General features: G+C 45.5%; 1 protein-coding gene across 1 annotated transcript in view; it reads left to right on the plus strand.

Moving 5' to 3' along the window:
- The window catches only part of Mfsd4 (major facilitator superfamily domain containing 4), a 28,988-nt gene extending 19,792 nt beyond the window's left edge, over positions 1-9,196 (plus strand). The window contains exons 7-10 of the mRNA XM_005375362.2: positions 2,100-2,247; positions 4,540-4,610; positions 5,926-6,046; positions 7,121-9,196. Coding sequence (XP_005375419.1) covers positions 2,100-2,247; positions 4,540-4,610; positions 5,926-6,046; positions 7,121-7,176 — 396 coding nt within the window. The 3' untranslated portion in view covers positions 7,177-9,196. The remainder of the gene's footprint in view (positions 1-2,099; positions 2,248-4,539; positions 4,611-5,925; positions 6,047-7,120) is intronic.
- The last annotated feature ends 10,254 nt before the right edge of the window (positions 9,197-19,450 follow it).

The following is a 19,450-nucleotide window of genomic DNA, read 5'->3' on the forward strand; positions in this document are numbered from 1 at the left end:
AATAGAGCTGTGGTCCACTTTGTATGCCACAAAAATACAGCGCATTTGGAACCACAGGATGTCCACTGTTCCTATGGCTTTGTGCATGGAAGAAGCTTCCGTGTTGCCTCTCCATGGTGAGGGAATGTGCTTCTCCCTTGAGCCGCAGTTCTGCGGCAGATCTCTCTCCAGGGAGGCGTCTGAGTCTGCTGTGTGACACCTGGGAGAGCCAAGGCAGAGGCACAGGAGCTGGGAGGGGCACCGCAGGCTCATGGATCGCCACCAACTTTGCTCTCCAGTTGGAGAGAAGCCCCTAGAGACAGCTGCTGTGACGCCCGAGTGAGGGTCTCTTCCTTTCTGCCTGCCCAGCTCTGTATCCGTAAACTTGCATATGGGTTGGACTAGGTATGATCCATGCATACTTTCTAGGTCTTGTTTTCTTATTTTTTTTCCTAGAGATAAATGTCCTCACCCAGGATATTTCTGCTTATTTTTTGGTTTGGGGGATCAAACGCAGGGCCTCGCCTCATACATGCTAGGCAAGTGCTTTACTACTGAGCCATACTCCCAGCCTTGACCCAATGACATTTTCCTCTCAAAACTATGAGTTACAGCCAGGCATGGTGGCACATACCTGTGCTCCCTACTATTTGGGAGGCTGAGGCAGAAAGATCACAAAGTTTGAGGGAGGTTTGAGCAATTTAGTTGGATACTTTCTTAAAACTTAAAAAGCGCTGGGGATGAGCCAGGCATGATGGCACACACCTATAATCCCAGCACTTGGGAGGCTGAGGCAGGAGGACTGCTGTGAGTTCGAGGCTAATCTGGGCTACACAGTGACTTCAAGGCCAGTCTGAACTACATTGCGAGACCCTGTCTCAAAGGGGAGGAGGCGCTGAGGATGTAGCTCAGTGGTAGAGCAGCCCTGGGTTTGATCCCCAGTACCAGAAAGAAGGAGAAAAAAAAGCCCACACATAAATGCTAGGACTAATACTTGTGCAGAGCGTCACACATTACAGAGCCCTTTTGCGTATGTTATTTCACCACCAGCCTTTGGGGCCAGCTTTTGTAACTGTTCTCATTTGCAGACCACAAAGCTAAGAATCAGATCAGCCATGTCAAGCTCCCACAGCTGGTAAAGGCTCAGCTGGGACCTGCACCAGGTTGCAGACTCCAGGTCTTGTGCCGCCTGGGTTTCTTTCCTAGATGCATTTTGCATAGAAAGTATTCAACATTTTATTCCTTTTTTTTTTTTTTCCATTTGGAGACAAGGGGTCTTGCTGTGTAGTACAGGCTGCCCTTGAACTCACTATGTAGGCCATGTTGGCCTTGAACTCACAGCAGTCCTCCTGCCTCAGCTCCCTAATGCTAGGATTACAGGTGTGTGCCACCATACCCAGTGGAATTGCTCAATACTGACATAAAAACACATGTAAGCGCAGGAGTGTGGCTTAGTGGTAGAGTATTTGTCTGGGATGCATAAGTCTTCAATCCCCAGCACCAGAAAAACAAATTTTTTTAAAGTGCTCAGAAACAGGGTTACTGTATGTTTGTGTACAGAGACCCTTGCTGCACTAGAAAGAATTTCTGGGCATGGCAGCCTTTGGCAGGGGATTCAACCATAGGTCAGATTTCCCCCGTGCGGATCTGACCCTAAGAGGCTGACTTCACTTCCAGAGGGCGAGGAACCCCGACCGTTGAACACCCTCTCCAGGAGCTCTTCCTGGTTATTATGTGCACCCTTGGCCCGAGAAGTGGAGGATTATCACACACACCCTTACATACCGGGCAGGGCAGTGTGCACAGATGTCTTTGATGGGTTCACCTTCCGTGGTAACAGCAAAGACCTTGAAGACAGTAGCATTCACTTCCCAGTGCTCTTCAGGAGAGTACGGTGGGCTGTTTGCGTAGCTGTCCGGGTGGGCTCACTTTCCCCGTAGTATCCGCAGGGGTCCTTTGCGGATCCCGGACCAGGAATGCCGCAGCTCACAGATAGACCAGTAGGTGGCGCGGCGATCCCACGGCGCTGTTCCTGGGCCAGAGGAAACTGGCTCCCGGGTGTGTCCTCCAAGGGTGCCCTGGGGTGGCCCACTTTCTAATCACGTGCACTTCTGCCACAGGTGGGCGTGGTGGTGACGTTCCTAGTGCTGCTCATTTTCTCCTACAATGTCATCTTCCTGTTCTCGGGGACAGCGAGTCTGGGCCTGTTCCTAAGCAGCACCTTCCCCAGCATGCTGGCCTACACGGAGGACATCCTGCAGTACAGAGGTGAGGGGTGGACGGGGCTTCTGCACCCTGCTTCTGTGGTGCTCGGGCCTCTGCATTCCGACGTGGAAACCATGGGTGGGAGCAGGTTCCGCACAGAGGGGCCCCGGCCCATGGGCTCCCTCTGATCAGCCTTCTACCAGAATGTGTGATTTCGGGGTTGGCAGAGGCAGTGCAGTCCCCCACCTCCCCACTGTGATGCCTGCAGCAGGTGGTTTTGGGGTCATGTGCATGCTGGAACCCCAAATTCAAAGAGAAGCAAAGCTGCCTGGGAAAAGCTGGGGCAGAGGAAAGGCACTGTGCCATTTACTTAGCAGTACCAGTGCCTCTCTGCTTTGTGGTCAGGGATGTTGTTTGAGATTGAGAAGATCAGAATAAGGACTCCTCACCTGGTTTGGGGTTGATACCACTTCTTTGAGGTCAGAAACCTCTGACTCTCAGCTCATGTTCCTCCCTCTCCCTAGCCTCCCAGGGGCATTTAGCAAAGATCTTTTTAAAGATGAGTTAATTAAAAATAATCATGTTTTGAACGCTAATCATGTTTTGAACACTAAACATCACCCTTGGAAGTAACTAGAAACGCTCTCGAGGCTGGAAAACCAGCCCAAAGGTGGGCAGTGTCTGCACAGAGGACGGGGAAATTGGCTGTAGGGAGGTGGAGCAATCGGGGCTATACCCGGCCCAGTTAGCCACAGCCGGGTCAGACCAGAGTCCACGGAGGCCCCAAGCTAAGCATGCTATGGCATCGCTGGGCATTAAGAGAAAATATTTCCTGTGATAAATTTGCACATACTTTGTTTTCAAAATGGGAAACTTTTTATTATGAAAGTCATGTATGTTCACTGCAAAAAGCTTGAACAGCAGAACAGAGGCATATTTTAAAGAAACAAGTGAAAGTTGCTAAAAATAACCCTTGTAGTAGTTTTTCTTCCAGTTCCCTTCTGAGGGCGTGTGTGTGTACATCCAAATGAGACTATACCTATAGTTTAGTGTTTTAAATTTAGAAGACAAAGAAGACATGTGACAATGAATCAAAGAGTCACTTCAGTTTCTTTGCCTTCCGGCCCCTCTGGGTAGGATACCATATGTGACCAAAGGCTCCCCAAGTCAGGGTGGGCCTGGTGACCTTCCACTGAACCGGGACTCTGATGCTCTCCTGGCCTGGCGGGGAGAGGTCTTATCGGCCAGGTGGTCGTCACCCACCCATCTCTGAGCTGTGCAGGGTGCAGGGCAGGGGACATGCCAAGGAGATGGTCTCTTCCCACAGCTTATCCTAGAGGCAGCCCAGGGACATCTCCTCCCAGAGTCCAGGCCTGCGTGCTCAGACCTAACCCTTAAGGGAGTGAGGAGTGAAATAACATGGTCACCATATGGCACACAGTATATGCTACAGTTTTTAGTGATCATCAAATGTTAAGAGTTCAACAGTGATATATGGATTGATTCTGCCTGCAGATTACCACTCAAACTCATTTCTTTGCATTTTTCACTGTCCCTGCCTAAGGTCAGGGTCTTATCATTCACTTGCTGGGAGTACTGAATGGTGCCCGCTTTCCCAAGTTTCAAATCACCCATCCCTGCCTCAGTAGGGCCTGGCTTGTCTCCTTGCCTTCCGTCTTGCCCCCGCCTCACCTGGCTGGTTCAGCCTTGAAGTCAGCCTGAGCCCTTGTAACAAGACCATGGCCTGGGCCTCCGCGCTGGACTGTTGCAGTGTGCCTGAGGCCCCTCCCCAAGCCGCCCCCACACTGCTGCAGGGGCCTCCGGACTGCTGTCAAGCATCCGCGCCCACCACTTCCTATCTTGCTATGGAGCCCTTTCTCCTCGGCCTCTCTCCCTGGGGCTCTGAAGAGCCAGCCTTCAGCCACATGGAGTTACTGGGATCTCCTCGATGCCACAGAAACTGATGTGCCCTCCATGCTGTGGCACCTCGGTGCCACCTCTGCCTGGACTGTCCTCTCTGCCCTGTCCCTACCCCTTTGTCTGTCTGCTCTGTCTTCCTCCTGTTCTTCCAGGAAGGTTCTCTGAGCACCCTGGAAAGGTGCACCCCTTCCTTGGTGCGCCACTGCAAAAAGTGAGCAGGATCAGACATGGAAGGAAATAAAACAGCACGAGAGCAAAGGAAGGGACGTTAGGGTGTAGCATGCGCGCGTTCCCAAAGCACGGCCCGAGAAGTCCTAAGAATCCAGAGTAGTCCTTCCGGCTGTGCCATCTTTCAGAGCTTTCCCAGGATTATGACGGCTAACTCCTGTGTCCTCAACGCCCATTCACCCAGCCAAACCCTTCTCTTTTTGTTAGGTTGTGCAACCACAGTGCTGGTGACAGGGGCAGGCGTTGGAGAGATGGCCCTGCAGATGCTGGTTGGTTTGGTATGTGGGGCCCTCTGGTGGGAGCATGGGTGGGGATGCCTCTTCCAGGCAGCTGACACCTCTGAGCCTGCGCTGTGGGCTTCCTAGTCCTGCGAAGCCCGGCTGAAAAGCAGGGCCTCCAAATGTGGGATCTGGAGACACGAACAGATGTGTGGACAAGTCCAAAGCAAACACAGGCTGTGTCTGGGACCAGGGCCAGAGGGGACACGGGAATGCGGTTCGGCTCTCAGAGCCCGGAACAGTGTGAGCTACAGTCTGAGTTCCTTTTCCGTCCCCTCTCCTGTCCACACTCTCAGCCCACAGCCAGGCTGCAGAGGACCCCACCCCCTGCCCAGCTCCCACCCTGCCCAGGTGCCCACTCTCCTGCCTCTGCCCTGGCATGCCCAGGAAAAACACAAACACAAACACCTGCCTTTTTTATAGAGCAGAACAAAACAAACGAACAAAAAACACATCCCCAGACCTTTTCTATTTTGAGACAAAGTCTTACTGTTTCTAGCCTGACCAGGCTAGGCTTGAACTAACAATCCTGCCTCAACCTCCTGATGGCTGGAACTGCGGGCATGTGCCACCACACCTGTTTAGTGTCTGCTTTTCCGTGACCAATGTAGATACTATTCCCCTTTTTACAGCAGGAGATACTGAAACCCAGGTAAACTAGCAACCTGCCCTAGGTTAATCGCACTTCAAATGACTGGCAGTGATGACATCAAACCCAGGTCTTGCAGTCTCCAGAGTCCTCTCATCATGTGGTCTTTCTCTGTGCATTTCCTTCTGCCCTGCTGGGTGGAGGGGCGAGCTGCATCTCATGATGCCCTCTGGACTGAAATGGCTCCAGGTCTAGAGTTTGCTTCAACATTAATCTAGTGCAGGGAGGAAGTGGAAGGTCACAGATGAAATTGGCCCCGAATGATAAAAGTTAGGTGATGAGTTGGTCTGTGGGAGTTCCACGTGCTCCTTTGACACAGGTTTAGTTTTCATAATAAAAAGTTAAAAATATATACTCTCTGCAATGTTCATGTTAGGCCTATGAGTATAGAAACATCTTGTGTGACTGGCGTTTCAATGGTGATATGGATATCTTCAGAAAGCCCCAAAACACAGAGCTGAAAGACTACAGGCGGACATCAGTACAGCCCCAGCCGTAGTGTGGGACTGGTCTCCCCCAGGTGTGTAACCTTGAAGAGGGCAAAACATCCCTCTTCATGTTCCTGTCCACTGGTGTGAGGCTGCACTTGACCGAGCAGCAGGCTTCCCCCAGGGGCCCTTCCGTGTGGAGCTTTAATGGCTGACATCTCTGTTTTCCCCTTGGCAGATATTCCAGGCCCAGGGCAGCTATAGCTTCCTGGTCTGCGGCGTGATCTTTGGCTGCCTGGCTTTTACCTTCTATGTCTTGCTCCTGTTTTCCCACAGGATGCACCCTGGACTCCCATCAGGTAGGGAAAGAATCCCTTTCTGCACAAGAGGAGGAAAACGAAGCAGGGGTGGGTCGGGGGAAAGGCTGTGATGTTAGCATGGCAGAAGTGCAGTTCGGTTCCAAGTAAAATGCAAGGAAATGTTTATTTTCCTCCAGCTTCCTTTTCCTTCTTCCTGCCTTCCCTGTGATTGTCCTTGCTGGGCTCCAAAGGCCAGCAAGAGTGGGATGGCCTGGCTTAGGCTTCCTCCATGTGCAGAGGGGCACGCACCGTGAACTTGGCTTCCTGCATCTCACCACACTGTGGAACCACGAGCCAAAACTCTCTCCAACCTGATCAGGGACTGAGACTCAGCCTGCCTCCCTGCTGGAGCTCTGCCCAGCAGCCTAATTAGCCACCTCATTGCAGTTGGGGGTTTTGACTCTGGCCCAAATCTCTTCTTCAAAAAGAAGTCCTTTGGGCCAAATGGCAAAGAAAAGCTTCTACGGGGCAGACACGCCTCCCAAGAGTAGCCTCCCTCCTGGAGACCCTGGGCAGGGGGAGTCCCAATGCTATTTTCATACCTCTGAGCCCTCCCTGCCCCTGCCCTTGTCCACTCCATGACAAGCAGTCACCACAGTGAAGGAACAGGCATCCACAGTCCTCCCTCTCATCAGGGAGACACCCCGTCATCATTCAGTGCAAGGCCAGAAGCACAGGGGCACCCCTGAAATAACACCAAGCACAGCCATGCTTCTGAGGGGGGTGTAACTGGTCACTGTGTAGCCCCACAATCAGCACAGAGCTTTATTTAAGACACACGTTCAGCTCAGTCAATAGTTGCTGAATATCAAGTAAGTAACAATAAATAGTCTTTGTGTTCTTTTTCATGGAAAGCAAAAATAAATTCGGATTCCTCAACCTTAGACACTAGTCTGAACTGGTCCCCCAAGAGTCTGTAGGACTAGGAGTCCTGACCTCTTCTGGGGCTCCCTAGCCAGCCAGGCACAGCAGAAAAGCAAAAAGCTATGCCAGCTCTCATAATGAATCATTGCTGCTGGCAGTCAGAGCTGCCGAGACATGCTACCTGTGTTATATGGCTTTTTTCTTTTACAGTTCCTACCCAAGACAAACCACTCGGAGTGGAGAACTCTGAGTGCTACCAGAGGTGAAAGTGGCTGCAAGGGGCAAGCAAGGACTCCAGCCGCCGAGCGCCAAGGCCACCACACTGCAGCAGGAAGCTGAGGCTCGCAGGGAGGCCTCTCTCACTGCCTTTGCTTGAATCTTCTCCACTCACTCTCGGTCCGGTAGAAGACATTATGTTGTCTGGGTACCTGGGTCTTCCCCTGGCGAATCATTAGAAGCCTGCCTACCTACTGATTCCAACTGCCTTTGGCTGCCCTGGTTTGGCTTTGGAAAGAACTGTCCAGGACACCAAGCCGGAAGGGCAGAAGCTGTGCACGGACCACCCCCTGGGTTTGAGATCACTGTTAGTTGAAGTTTGAAAAAATAGGCTGAAATTGCAAAGCTTAATGATCATTGCTACATGTAGATATATTTTAAATCAATCAAAACAAACCCTAAGTTATTCCCTGGCATGTTCAAAAATCTATGTGCTTTTTACTAAGAGTCCAGAGTCCCTCCCATGCCCACTGTGGAGATCAGTTCATCTGTACTGGAGGACATCACAAGGAGCGCTTGAGCCGTCCTCTGTGGGACCTACTTCAGTGGTGTGCCCGGCTAGCTCAGGCCAGCTTAGAAAGCTGATTGATAAATTTTCATTTTGAAAGCTGGTTGTCAAATGCAGCCGGATTAAAATTAACATAATTAAATTAAATAGCCAAAACTTACCACTTAATTTTACTCTAGTGATGTCCTCAGAGTTGTCTATAGCAGCTGGGTAGGGGTGTGCTGCTGGGCCTGTCTCCCCAGCCCTCTTGAGAAGCATGCTGGTTGCTTCAGACCCACCGTGGTGGGAGTATTTATACCACAGACACTGGCAAAGGCTACAAATCAGGGCTTTTGCCACCATGTATCTGTCAATGCTAACCGTCCCACAAATCACCTAGGAGAATGAGATGGTTGTTCTATTTTCCTGACACTGACTAGCATATAGAAGGTAAAACCAGTACTAAGAATTTCCAAAATTATCTACTTTAAATTTTACATCTTTTATAGAGGAAAAATTTTTTAGCATGCCAGGGTCTGGGACTACTGAACAATTCAAGCTGTACCCTATACTGAAAGCAGTACCTTGTCTGGGACTTTTGGCTCCTATGCAGCAATGAAGGTCATGATGGAAGGTGGACTAACCAGCTCAGACAGGGCTAGAGGGGGACTGAGGCTTTAGGAAGCAGGGATGTGACTACTTCAGTGACTCGTGGAAGTGGATGGCGGTTACAGTAATTTGGTGACCTGCACTTTACGTATATACCAAAATACGCATATGCGTCAAAACCTAAGTAGATGGTGGTTCTCAGTACTTGTCCCTGGGCTGTGATTCCTAGCAACCTCACCTGATGCCGAAAGGTTTTTCCTGGATCTGTGTTAAGGTAGCCAGTTCCCACCACCACCACCACCAGACCATAGTGACGATAATCTGGCTGGAAAGAGAAACCCAGATCAGCCGCCAGCCTGGCCTTCTAGCAGTTTGGCCCTGGGCAGATCTGTGAGGCACTGCCAACCTCACTTTTGTTTTTAAAACCAGGAAAGTAACATTTCTAAAAGTACCCTACCTCACAGGACTTCTAAGAGAGTTAAGTGAATCTGTATAAAACACCTGCTATATTCCTGACCTAGAAATACATTTTAGTAACTTTTATTTTTAAAACCTCAGAAGCAGTTTAGAAACTGTTCATATGTTTGGTACATATTTATTATGTGTAAAACAGATCCAACTTCTTAGGAAAGCTGGTTAGTGATCTGGGGGTATAGTTTTAACTATGTCTATAAATACTTCAAAAAGTATTAGATGCTAATCAAATTTTAAAATGCAATCTAATGGTAGCGACTGGCCTGGGCAGAGAGAAAGCAGTTGTATTTTTCTTGTGGTTTTTCCAGAAAACACTCTTTTTATACAGATTCAGAAAGAAAATCAATGGTATATCTAAGTTGATCGTAATTAATTTGTTAATACAGAAAAGACAAACAAATCTAGGACTACCTTTCCTAAAATAAAGTATTTTAAACGTATGAAGTGCTGTCTGTTACGAAGGACGTCTGACTCTTATATGCAAACACTGAACCCAATAGGTTCACATGGCTCACAGGGTTTGTTTGTTTGTTTGTTTGTTTGTTTTGGTTTTTCTTCGGTACCAGGAACCGAACTCACGACCTTGCGCTTGCCAGGCAGGCGCTTTTGCTGCTGAGCTAAATCCCCAGCCCTATCACAGGGGTTTTTCACTGGGTTTTGGTTTGTGCAGTGCTGGGGATGGAACCCAGGCCCTCACACCTGCCAGGCAAGCACCACTGGGCTACAGCCCAGCCCAAGGCTGAGAGTTCCTATTCGCTCCTCCATGTCACTGAGTAGGCAGATAGTTTCTCACACCAGTTTAAAGCCAATTACAAAGCAAATAACAGGCTTTTTCTCCCAATCACCTTCCTTGCAAAAATTTGATATTTCAGAGTGCTGTGAAGTTGCCCTGTTCCCAGAACCCCTCTGCTAGCTGGATGGGGCATCTAACCCAACAGCACAAAGATTCACTACATGGAGACAGTGACACATCGGTGTGCTGCAGAGAACATTTTACTCATTGGAGAACGCCTGACCAAGCACCTACTGTGCTTGAGACTCTGATTTAAGTGCCGTTTCAGCCATGAATTAGAAGTCCCTGCCTTGCAGGGATGATGCTGAGGTTGCAAACAGGGGGACCGTAAACAAACATGGAATAAGCTGCAGGGTGAGCAGCAGCGGAATCCTGTAGTTGAAATAAGCAGAGAATGTCAGGCTCTGCAGGGAGGCCCGCTCAGGAAGAAGCCAGCTGCCTAGGACCTGGGAGAGAGCCTATCAGGCAGGGTGTAGGCACAAGGGCCTATAGAGCTGGAGAGCGGTAAGCAGGCGGCGCGGCAGAAGTGCAGTGAGGAAGGAGGACAGCTTCGGGAAGGAGGCTGAGTGCTGCATGGGGCCAGATCAGATGCCAGGCCAGTAGGAGTGTGGGTGGTCTTGTGTGTGATATGAGGTTACTGGGAGAACAGCGAGCAGGAAATGACATGGTCTGGGGCTCGTGTTTGTACCCATCACTGGGGTTGTTACTTGGAGAACAGACTGCAGGGCAAGGATGGGCCTGGGAGACCTGCGCAGGTACTGTGAGCCTGGAAGAGATGGTGGTGTTCTGAACTGGGTTGGTAGCATGAAGCGGTGAGAGCAGTTGGACTAAAACTGTATTCTGAAGGTCAAGCTGAGAGAATTTGTTGAATTGAGTATAGGTATTGAAAGAAAGATAGAACTGGGCATGGCGGTGCAGGCCTATGGTCCCATCACTCTGGAGGCTGAGGCGGGGGAGTGCTGAATTCAAGGCCACCCTGGGCTACACAATGAGTTAAAGTACTCTGAACTACAGAGTGACACTTTATCTCAAGAAACCAAAAAAAGAAGAAAAAAAAGAATGATGGAAATGAAGACCCCAAGGCGTTTGACCTACGTAACTGATAGTAAGATGAGACCATTTAACACTAAGGCCTTGGGGCTCTCAAGAGTTATGTTTTGCTTTGCACGTGATCATTCTATTATGCTTGGATGTCAAGAAGACAGATGCAGATGTCTAGAGCTTAAGACAAGCCAGAAGTGAAGATCTAAATGCTGTGGCCACATACACATAGAATGTTCAAAGCCACAAGGACTGAAAAAAACTGTTTAGGGAGCAAATGCAGAGAGATCTGAAGACTGAGCCCCGGGGCCTTCAGCACCTGAAGATCCAGACAAGGACGGACCCAACAGAGAGCAATGAGAGAAGCCCAGGTAGGAGGAATTCAGGAGGAAGTGTGGTTTCCTGGAAGGTACGTGAAGAGCACCTTAGGAAGGAGAGGGAAAAACCAAAAGTCCACCTGGGGCAGAAAAGCCCCAACAGACGGCAACACAATGACCCTGACCAGAGAGGGGCTCTGGTAAATGATGGTGATGAATTTGAAACACACAAGAGTCACAAGACGGTACTTCTGCAACCTCCTAGCACCAGGGCTTGCTGCTGACCAGTACAGACTGAGAGATCTGCGCTCCTCTTCCTTCATTACTATTATATGCTGCTGTCTTCCCCCAGTGACCGGGGTCACTTTCATGGACTCCCTTCTGTCACAAGGTGCAATGTAGTGCTGTGTAAGGAGCTCTTACCGCAACGTGAGCTCTTACAGCTGTTTGTGAGCAGCTCCTATCTGATGATGCCAACCCTGGACAGTGATGGTGTTAAGAGTATCAATGTGTCACTAACATGCATCTAAACACAGAACGCACTTGGGAACTAAGCATGCCTCTCAAAAGAGGGAGTGTCCACAGCGGAAAGGTTAGAAAATACATAATGGCTTCAATAAGCTAGCCAGCCAGCTATTTATTTATTTAGATTTTTCCTTTTTCTTTTGAGATAGGGTCTCACTATGTAGTGGAGGCTGGTCTTGAACTCGTGTATGTAGCCCAGGCTGGCCTTCAACACACAGTGATCCTCCCACCTCAGCCTCCCAAGTGCTGGGATTACAGGTGTGCACCACCATGCCTAGCTGAAAAGGCCCATTTGATAAATAAATTGAAGTCTCCAATTTCAGATCTCAAATAATCATACAAAGAAACAGTGGTAGAAGAAAAATAAGCAAAAGCTGCTCCTTTCAAAAGATATAATACAATCATTTGATTAAGTATTTTTAAAACCCCTTTAAAATAAAGATACCTTACATGATGAGTAATTCTCCCAGCCAGTTGGTTCTCCTTTAATTCCTTTTATGCCAATGATCATTTTACAAGTGCCCCCTTCACCTAGCATCCCAAGCTAGGCTTTGGATATTTTATTTTATTCTTTGGTACAGGGAATCAAACTTGTAACCTCAGGCTTGCCAGGCAAGCGCTTATGCCGCTGAGCTACATCCCCGGCCCTGAATATTTTAATGGAGAGTAGCTGAAGACCAGGTTTGCACCACCACCACTGGGAAAGTTGAATTCTTTCCTGACCCACAGCGTAGATGAAAATGGAACGCAAAGAGACTATTTCAATGGTTGCGAGAGAAAGCAAATAAATACTCCATTCAGAAAAGCATTTTGTTAAAAATATTTATTTAAAAAAATACAATTGTCCTATCTATTGACATATCTGTATAGTTTTGAACTTGTAGTAAATCTGCTACAGTGCTTTCTTAAAGCCGGCTCGGCTATCTTTATACAAAGCAAATTCCTCTGTCAGTTCTTACATAAAAGTTTTTTTAGAAAGTATCATTTTTCTTAAAAGATACATCTCACCATTACAGAATTTAACAAATTTTTTTGCATAAAACTTGGGAAGGGTTAGAAAAAATAACCACCTGACTGGTTATTTAGAGCAGTCCCTCGTCTGGGGATGCCCTGAGTTTTGATTCCATGTTTTGTGTTACAGCAGCGTATTATAAATCCCTAAAATGCCAGCACGTCCTCTCCTTCAGTGACCTGAACTATGAAATTTCTCTGCCACACACACAGGAAAAACTCAGGACTAGTCATAAACATCCTGTAATCAACCTTAAAATCCCACAATCAACCTTAAAACAACATCCTTTTGCTCCCCAACAGTAAGGTGGACTGCCTACCTCTATCAACAGCTAATGTGAGTTTCAATGACTGTGAGCAGTTACCATTTTACTTGCTTTTTCAGGAAAAAGGGAAAAGTGATGATTTTGATACTTTGAGGTCTCCCTAACATAAAGTAAGTTGAAATTAATTAAGACAAGTTATTAAAAGCACAATCATTCTTTTGGATGGGTGTGCACTTGCACTGCATCTTGCTTAACACTTATAAAGGGGTAGACATTAGATATTATGAGATACAGAGTTCAACAAAATAAACAAGGAAGTAACTGCCTTCTCAACTGAGCTGAGCATGTGGAAAGTTCTTATCACACACTCCAAATTAAGACAAGCACAGGAAATAATACTGCTGTCCTGTGCTGGGGTAGAGACATACTGCAAGAGTCCTGTGGCAGACCTATGCTTTTTTCTGAATTACAGATTAGCTAAATGAAAACCAAGTTTGTTGTTTAATATCTTTTAATTTTTCATTTGGGGTTTTTTTGTTTTTTGAGATAGGTTCTTGATATATGATGTACGAAAAGGAAAATTATTAGTTTATTCTTCAAAATGCAAATTTAAGCTGGGCCTGATGGTGCATGCCTATAACCCCAGCTACTCAGGAGGCTGAGACAGGAAGACTTGAGCCCAGGAGTTAGAGCAACATAGTGAGATCCAGGCTCAAAAGGAAGAAAAAGAAAGAAAGAGGGGCTGGGGATTTAGCTCAGCGGCAAAAGCGCCTGCCTGGCAAGCGCAAGGTCATGAGTTCGGTTCCCGGTACCGGAGAAAAAAAGAAAAAAAAAAGAAAGAAAGAAAAAGAAAATTTATATACATTACACACCCTTCTCTTCTAAGGCTTATTTGATTGGCGAATAAAGGGCATAATTTTAAGAAATTTTAATTAAAAGTTCCATACTTAATCCTCCCTACCCACAAAGATAAATGAAACCACTAGAAGGCCAAAGTGAAAAAACAGGTATGACTGTGATTAGAAAAGCTTCAGGGCCAAACCAAATAAACAGGCCTCCATTAAATGAAAGTTAATTGTATTAATTTCTTTTCTATCTTTACATATATGCATCTTAGTTAATTTCACTAATACTGAACAGGGAACTCTTGAAATACGCTACTCTATTACATAAAGAATGAATGTATATACAAAGGCCACTAGTAATACTGTCCCAAAGAATAAAAAACTGAAATGTCTCCAAAGGAACTGTGTGTATCCCCTACATTACACACAGTAAGTAACAATAATTAAAGAGGAAAAGGGGGAAAAAACCTTATTAATTGGATACTTTTCAATTTCAGTGTAACCTATCAACTGCAAATCTTTTAAAATCACAAATTTTTATAAAACACAATATTAAAAGCTTGTAAATGATTGTAAAACAACCTTGCCAAAAGAACACACCTTCTTGAGCCTAGAAGAGTGGCTCACAGGTAATCCATGTATCCCTTTTCCAAATGAGCTTAAATTCCCCAACACAAAAATGAGAAATCTTACTTCCTGACCCTCAATACCCTCAAGCTGAAATTAAACAAAATAATTAAGTGCTTCCAGTTATTAAAAACAAAACAGTGCTAATAATGGTGTCCAAGAAAAGTGCCAAGTGATTTAACACCAGTATATGGCATTCCCATCCTGGAACTCCAGGCAGACCTGAATGACTCTACGGCAAGAACTCCAGGCCAGCCGCAGGGAACCCACCCCATCCAGAACAATCCCAGGACAGACAGCACAGCTCATATTCTATGGAAGGGACGAGAACCGGAGTAGGCCGTTATGAGATGGGAAACAGGGCAAACTTGAGAAGACCACTCAGCCCCAGATACTCTTCTTTGAGGTTTTGGCTAATACTACTTATATACAGTTTAAAAGGGTAAATTAAGTCACAAAGCTAGAAATCCTCCACTGCTGTAACAATCCATGGTCACATTTCTGTATTTTAGAAATACTGGTTCTAATATAAACCACCTCTCTGAGAAACTTAACCCAATCTAATAGATTTTACACAAAAGCAAATAAAAATACAGAATTTTTAAGAAAGACCATCCGACATAAGAGAACAGTTTAAGATGACTGTTCAGAGTGTCACATTTAAGTGCTGCACTTCTCAAAGTGTTCGCAAGCAGTTAGTTTTTAAGGCCTATGATTCTATACATTTACAAACTGAAATGTGCAAGGCATTAATCTTTAAAAAGTTGCAACTGCAAAGTGCAGCAAAATTTTAGTTTTAGTATAAAATAGCCTAAGAGCCACCCTAGTCTAGAGGATGATTATGTTCCCTCTGAACAGCGGACTCACACACACACATTCTCAGTGTATCACATATACATGGGTATATACATGTACACAAATGCACTCGGCCAATAAATCAGAATGACTCAGAAATGTCCTAGTCTCCCAGTAAATGTATCAAAGTATTTATTTAAACCTTATGAAAACTTCCTGATGTCTATTACACTCAAAGATTACCATTCAAAAGATCTACTAGGTTTGTAACCCTCACAAATTTCCTTCTTACAGGTTTCATTTTAAATTATGGGGGCTGAAGGTATAGCTCAGGGGTGGAGTGCTTGCCTAGTACACGCAAGGCCCTGGGTTCCATCCCAAGCACCGCAAAACAAAATGTGAACAATACCTTGAGTGTCCTGATTTCTGTAGAAGGTTTAAAGCTAACATCCCCTGTCACACATACCCTTCTGGATTCCCATTTTTCACAACAGCAGCACCCTAGGAACAGCTACTCTGCCCGGATAACCACGTGTTACACTTGTTTCTGAGGAACCAGCCAGCCTCACAGAGAGCACCTGGAGGGCACTCGCAACAGTTCACCTCTTGGACCTGCTGTTTCCAGGTCAGAGCATGACTGTGACGGTAACAAGTTCCACCAACCACAAGAATGAGATCAAACTCCTCTAATTTAATACCACAGCACTTACAAGGAGTGGAGTCCCAGATTAAAATTTCACCTTCAGGAAGCAGAGTTCTGATGACCTGACAGGAGTAACAAACAGGGCACCTCATTTCAGGCAATGCCAGCACTGAAAAGAAAACAAAACATTTGCTGGTTCCAGAGAAGAGGATGACTAACAACAACAAAAAAAGATGACTGAAAAAACACTTCCCCCAGAACTCATGCTCTGGTCAAACTACCAGCTATGGCAACTTCTATTTCATTTACTACTGTGGACTGACCACTTCACTGCTCAATTCCACTTCAGAAACCATCTCCTATCAGACCCTCGGATATCCACCTGCATCATAAAAGTCTCTAACGTTTCTGCTGGCTTGATGATTCAGGTTTATGCTCTAAAATGTATGCTCTTCATCCCATACTTGCTCCCACACCTAAGAATGATACTATCTCATCATGATTCTAGATTCCTGGCATGGGTAAATAAAATGTATAGTCAATGAAGGGATGAAAAACAGACTATCAAGAAAAGTATGCCACTGGGTATGGTGGTGCACACCTGTAATCCCAGCACTCGGGAGGCTGAAGCAGGAGGATTGTTGCAAATTCAAGACCAGCCTGGGCTACAAAGTGAGCTCAAGGCCAGCCTGAATTGCACAGCAAGACTCTGTCTCAAAAAAAAAAAAAAAAAAAAAAAAAAAAAAAAAAAAAAAAAAAAAAAATTACTTCAGATGCTGAAATATCACCCCCCAAAGTTAAAGCTTACAGCAAAAAAGTGGAAGTTGTGTATTTTAGCATAAACCAGTGTGAAATAATTCTGAATTTCTTAGTAAAATATGAAGTCTGTAAGCAGACTAGCAAGATAAAAATAGTCATACCTAGTACAAAGATGACGAAGACAACAGGCTATTAAAAATAATATGCTTGAAGATCTGGCAAACATTTGCTAATGGGTTATTTGGCAACTTATGAAAAGAATTAATGCAAATTTCAAAAACTCATGACAAGCTCTCTGGGATTTTCCCACATATCACACACACACAAAATCATACATATTTGCCAAGATTCAACTGAGACACAAAATTCTGAGTCTGTGATCTTAAAAGAGTACGTGCTTCAAGGTACACCAACCTACCACCCTGAATTCATATGTTACCCTTCATCTCTATGTGCACACTTTGTATTCTTCATGTTACTTTAATAAAGCACTATGAGCAACATACACACATAGGAATTTGTAACGGAGAAAGTTTCTCTTCAAAAACTTTTATAGTTCAAGGCTGGGGGTCCTTCTCTGATATACTACTGGAGGCCTTTAGAGGTGCTCAACTCAACAGAAACACAAAACTGCTTTTTGAGAACTTGAGATTCATCATACGAATTCTGACATCAGGGTGCAGCAATGCTGCTGGACGAGGTACCCCGCAATGCTGGTGTGTACAGAGCCCCTGTGCTGCTACCAACAGCCTCAGTAACAGCTCCAGGCCTCCATACCTCTGCTTTATGTAACCAGCCAGTCCTCATTTTATTTTAATCTCTAACTTACTATGTATATCTTCACAGAATTGTCCAGTTAAAAATCCATGGGTTTACTTGGCCCACCAAAATTTGAAGGGAAAAAAATTATACCTATACATAAACTGTTCAAATGTGGGGAAAAGGTAAACCTATATTTTAACTCTTAAGAGTTGGGGGCCTCTAGAGTCTTTCATTATGTATAAATTTTTTAATCAATGGAAATTCTTATCTTTGTTCAATCACAAAATATGCCTTTTAGAACATCGTAAGCGTAGAATGGCAAGGGCCGGGGATATAGCTCAGTAGCACAGTGCCTGCCTGGCAAGTGCAAGGTCCTGAGTTCGATTCCTGGTACAAAAAAAAAAAAAAAACCAACCAAGAGTAGAATGGCAAATCTTTTTTTAAAAGACTACTGAAGTCAGATATAAGATTTTAATTTTCCAAAATCAGCATATAAATAGGAAAAATACATTTTATAACTCATGTGAAAAGCTACCCTAGGGTGGAGTACTGCAGTGGTTAGTTAGCACTGGTTCTGAGAACATCCCCTCTCAACTCCAAGGCAGGGGACTGAAAACAGCCAGGGGGTGTGATGTACACCCTGTCCCCCTATGCCCTCAAGATCCTGGTTGTTAAACATTTTCTAGCACATGACTGAGTGAAGATCAGCCCAAACAGAAGAAAAACTAAGATCTCACAGAAGATATCTCCAAACGCCATACAACCTGCTCCTCTCCTTCACCTCAGGCTTCTGCTGCCCAACAATCTCCACCCTGACAAGTGACTGGTGATGGATGTCAGCTACAGGTACCAAAAGTACGTCTCTCCAGTAAATACAGATCGTAAGTGGTATGTCACCTTTTGAAGCTAACTATAAATCTATAGATGTTCAAACGAATACGAACTTGAAGCTTTTCCAGGAAAGAGGTAGTCTACAAATAGAACTGTCTGCCTCATATACTGGCTAAGGTTGTAAACTTTGACTTTAAAAAGGACACACACACACACACACACACACACACACACACACGTGCACACTTACCCAAATTAGCTGATCTCAAAGACAAAGCAGATCATCTACCTCCTAAGACCTCATACCTCTCAGAGGCTTTGGCTCCAGGCTCACAGAAAAAGGACTCTAAAACCGCTTCCTAGGAAGTTGCTCTGACTGAGTTTTAACAGTGCCCTTGGTTTCAAAGCACTTTTGTATTGAGACAGTAAACCATCAAATATATCATCTGTGAAAATAAATCAATGGCTTTCCTCCTTTATTTCAAAAAGATAAAAATACCTCTGTGCTTTCAAAATTTAAAACATCTAGTTAAGTCAGCCATCAGTATTTATTTACTATACAAAAGGTTAACCTAATAAAACTACTACAAAGTGCTGCTAAGGGGTCTAATTTCAAACAAGCATGCAAGCTAATTCAACAGGGGAAAAGACATTCTGTATGTCTGCTCCCATCGCTGCTAAACACTACCTCTCAACACTACTATTGCACATCTTGGGAACAGAACTTGCAGCCGATAACCACAAATGAACCAGTAACAGGTCTCCAACACTATCCTTCAAAAGACAGCTCACTGGGTGTTCCCCCTCCACTTCAAATGATTTAGCTTATATGCCTTATCTAAGAGCTTCTCTACACTGTCTGTAGGTAAATTTAAAGCAAATATGGTTATCTAGAAGATGCTGATTTGTATCAGTGTAATTTTAAGCCCTCAAGTCCTTACCTCTTCATTCCACTTAGCTCACGTGACTCAGTTACAGTGTTAAAGAAGGAGTTCAACACACCTGCCCAGCAATGCCATGAGCATGCTGATCCAGGCAGAAGAACCTGAGAGGCTAACGGCATGGAGCTGACTTTGGACTTTCAGCTTCCAAAGCTATGAGCTAAATAAACCTCTATGTAACTTAAACAAAAACTAGTTGAGTGGCATGGTGGCAGCATATAATTTAGGCCTGGACTTAAAAGCCAAATTTTTCAAGAGCCTAATGTGCTACTAGTACCAATTCAGTTTGGGGAGGTCAAAAGATCTGTCTGCACCTGGCACTGATTACTATATGATGATATTTACAAATCAGAGCCAGGTGCCAGGGATACAGCTCACTGGTACAACACCTGCCTGGCAAGCACAAGGTCCTTTGTTTGACTCCCAGTACAAAAAAAAACCCAAAACAGCCAGGCATGATGGCACATGCCTGTAATCTCAGCACTCAGGAGACTGTGGCAGGACTCAGATCGCCATAAGTTTGAGGCCAGCCAGGGCT

Source organism: Chinchilla lanigera, unplaced genomic scaffold (genome assembly GCF_000276665.1).
Source record: "Chinchilla lanigera isolate Chin_1 unplaced genomic scaffold, ChiLan1.0 scaffold00005, whole genome shotgun sequence".
Lineage (NCBI taxonomy): Eukaryota > Metazoa > Chordata > Mammalia > Rodentia > Chinchillidae > Chinchilla > Chinchilla lanigera.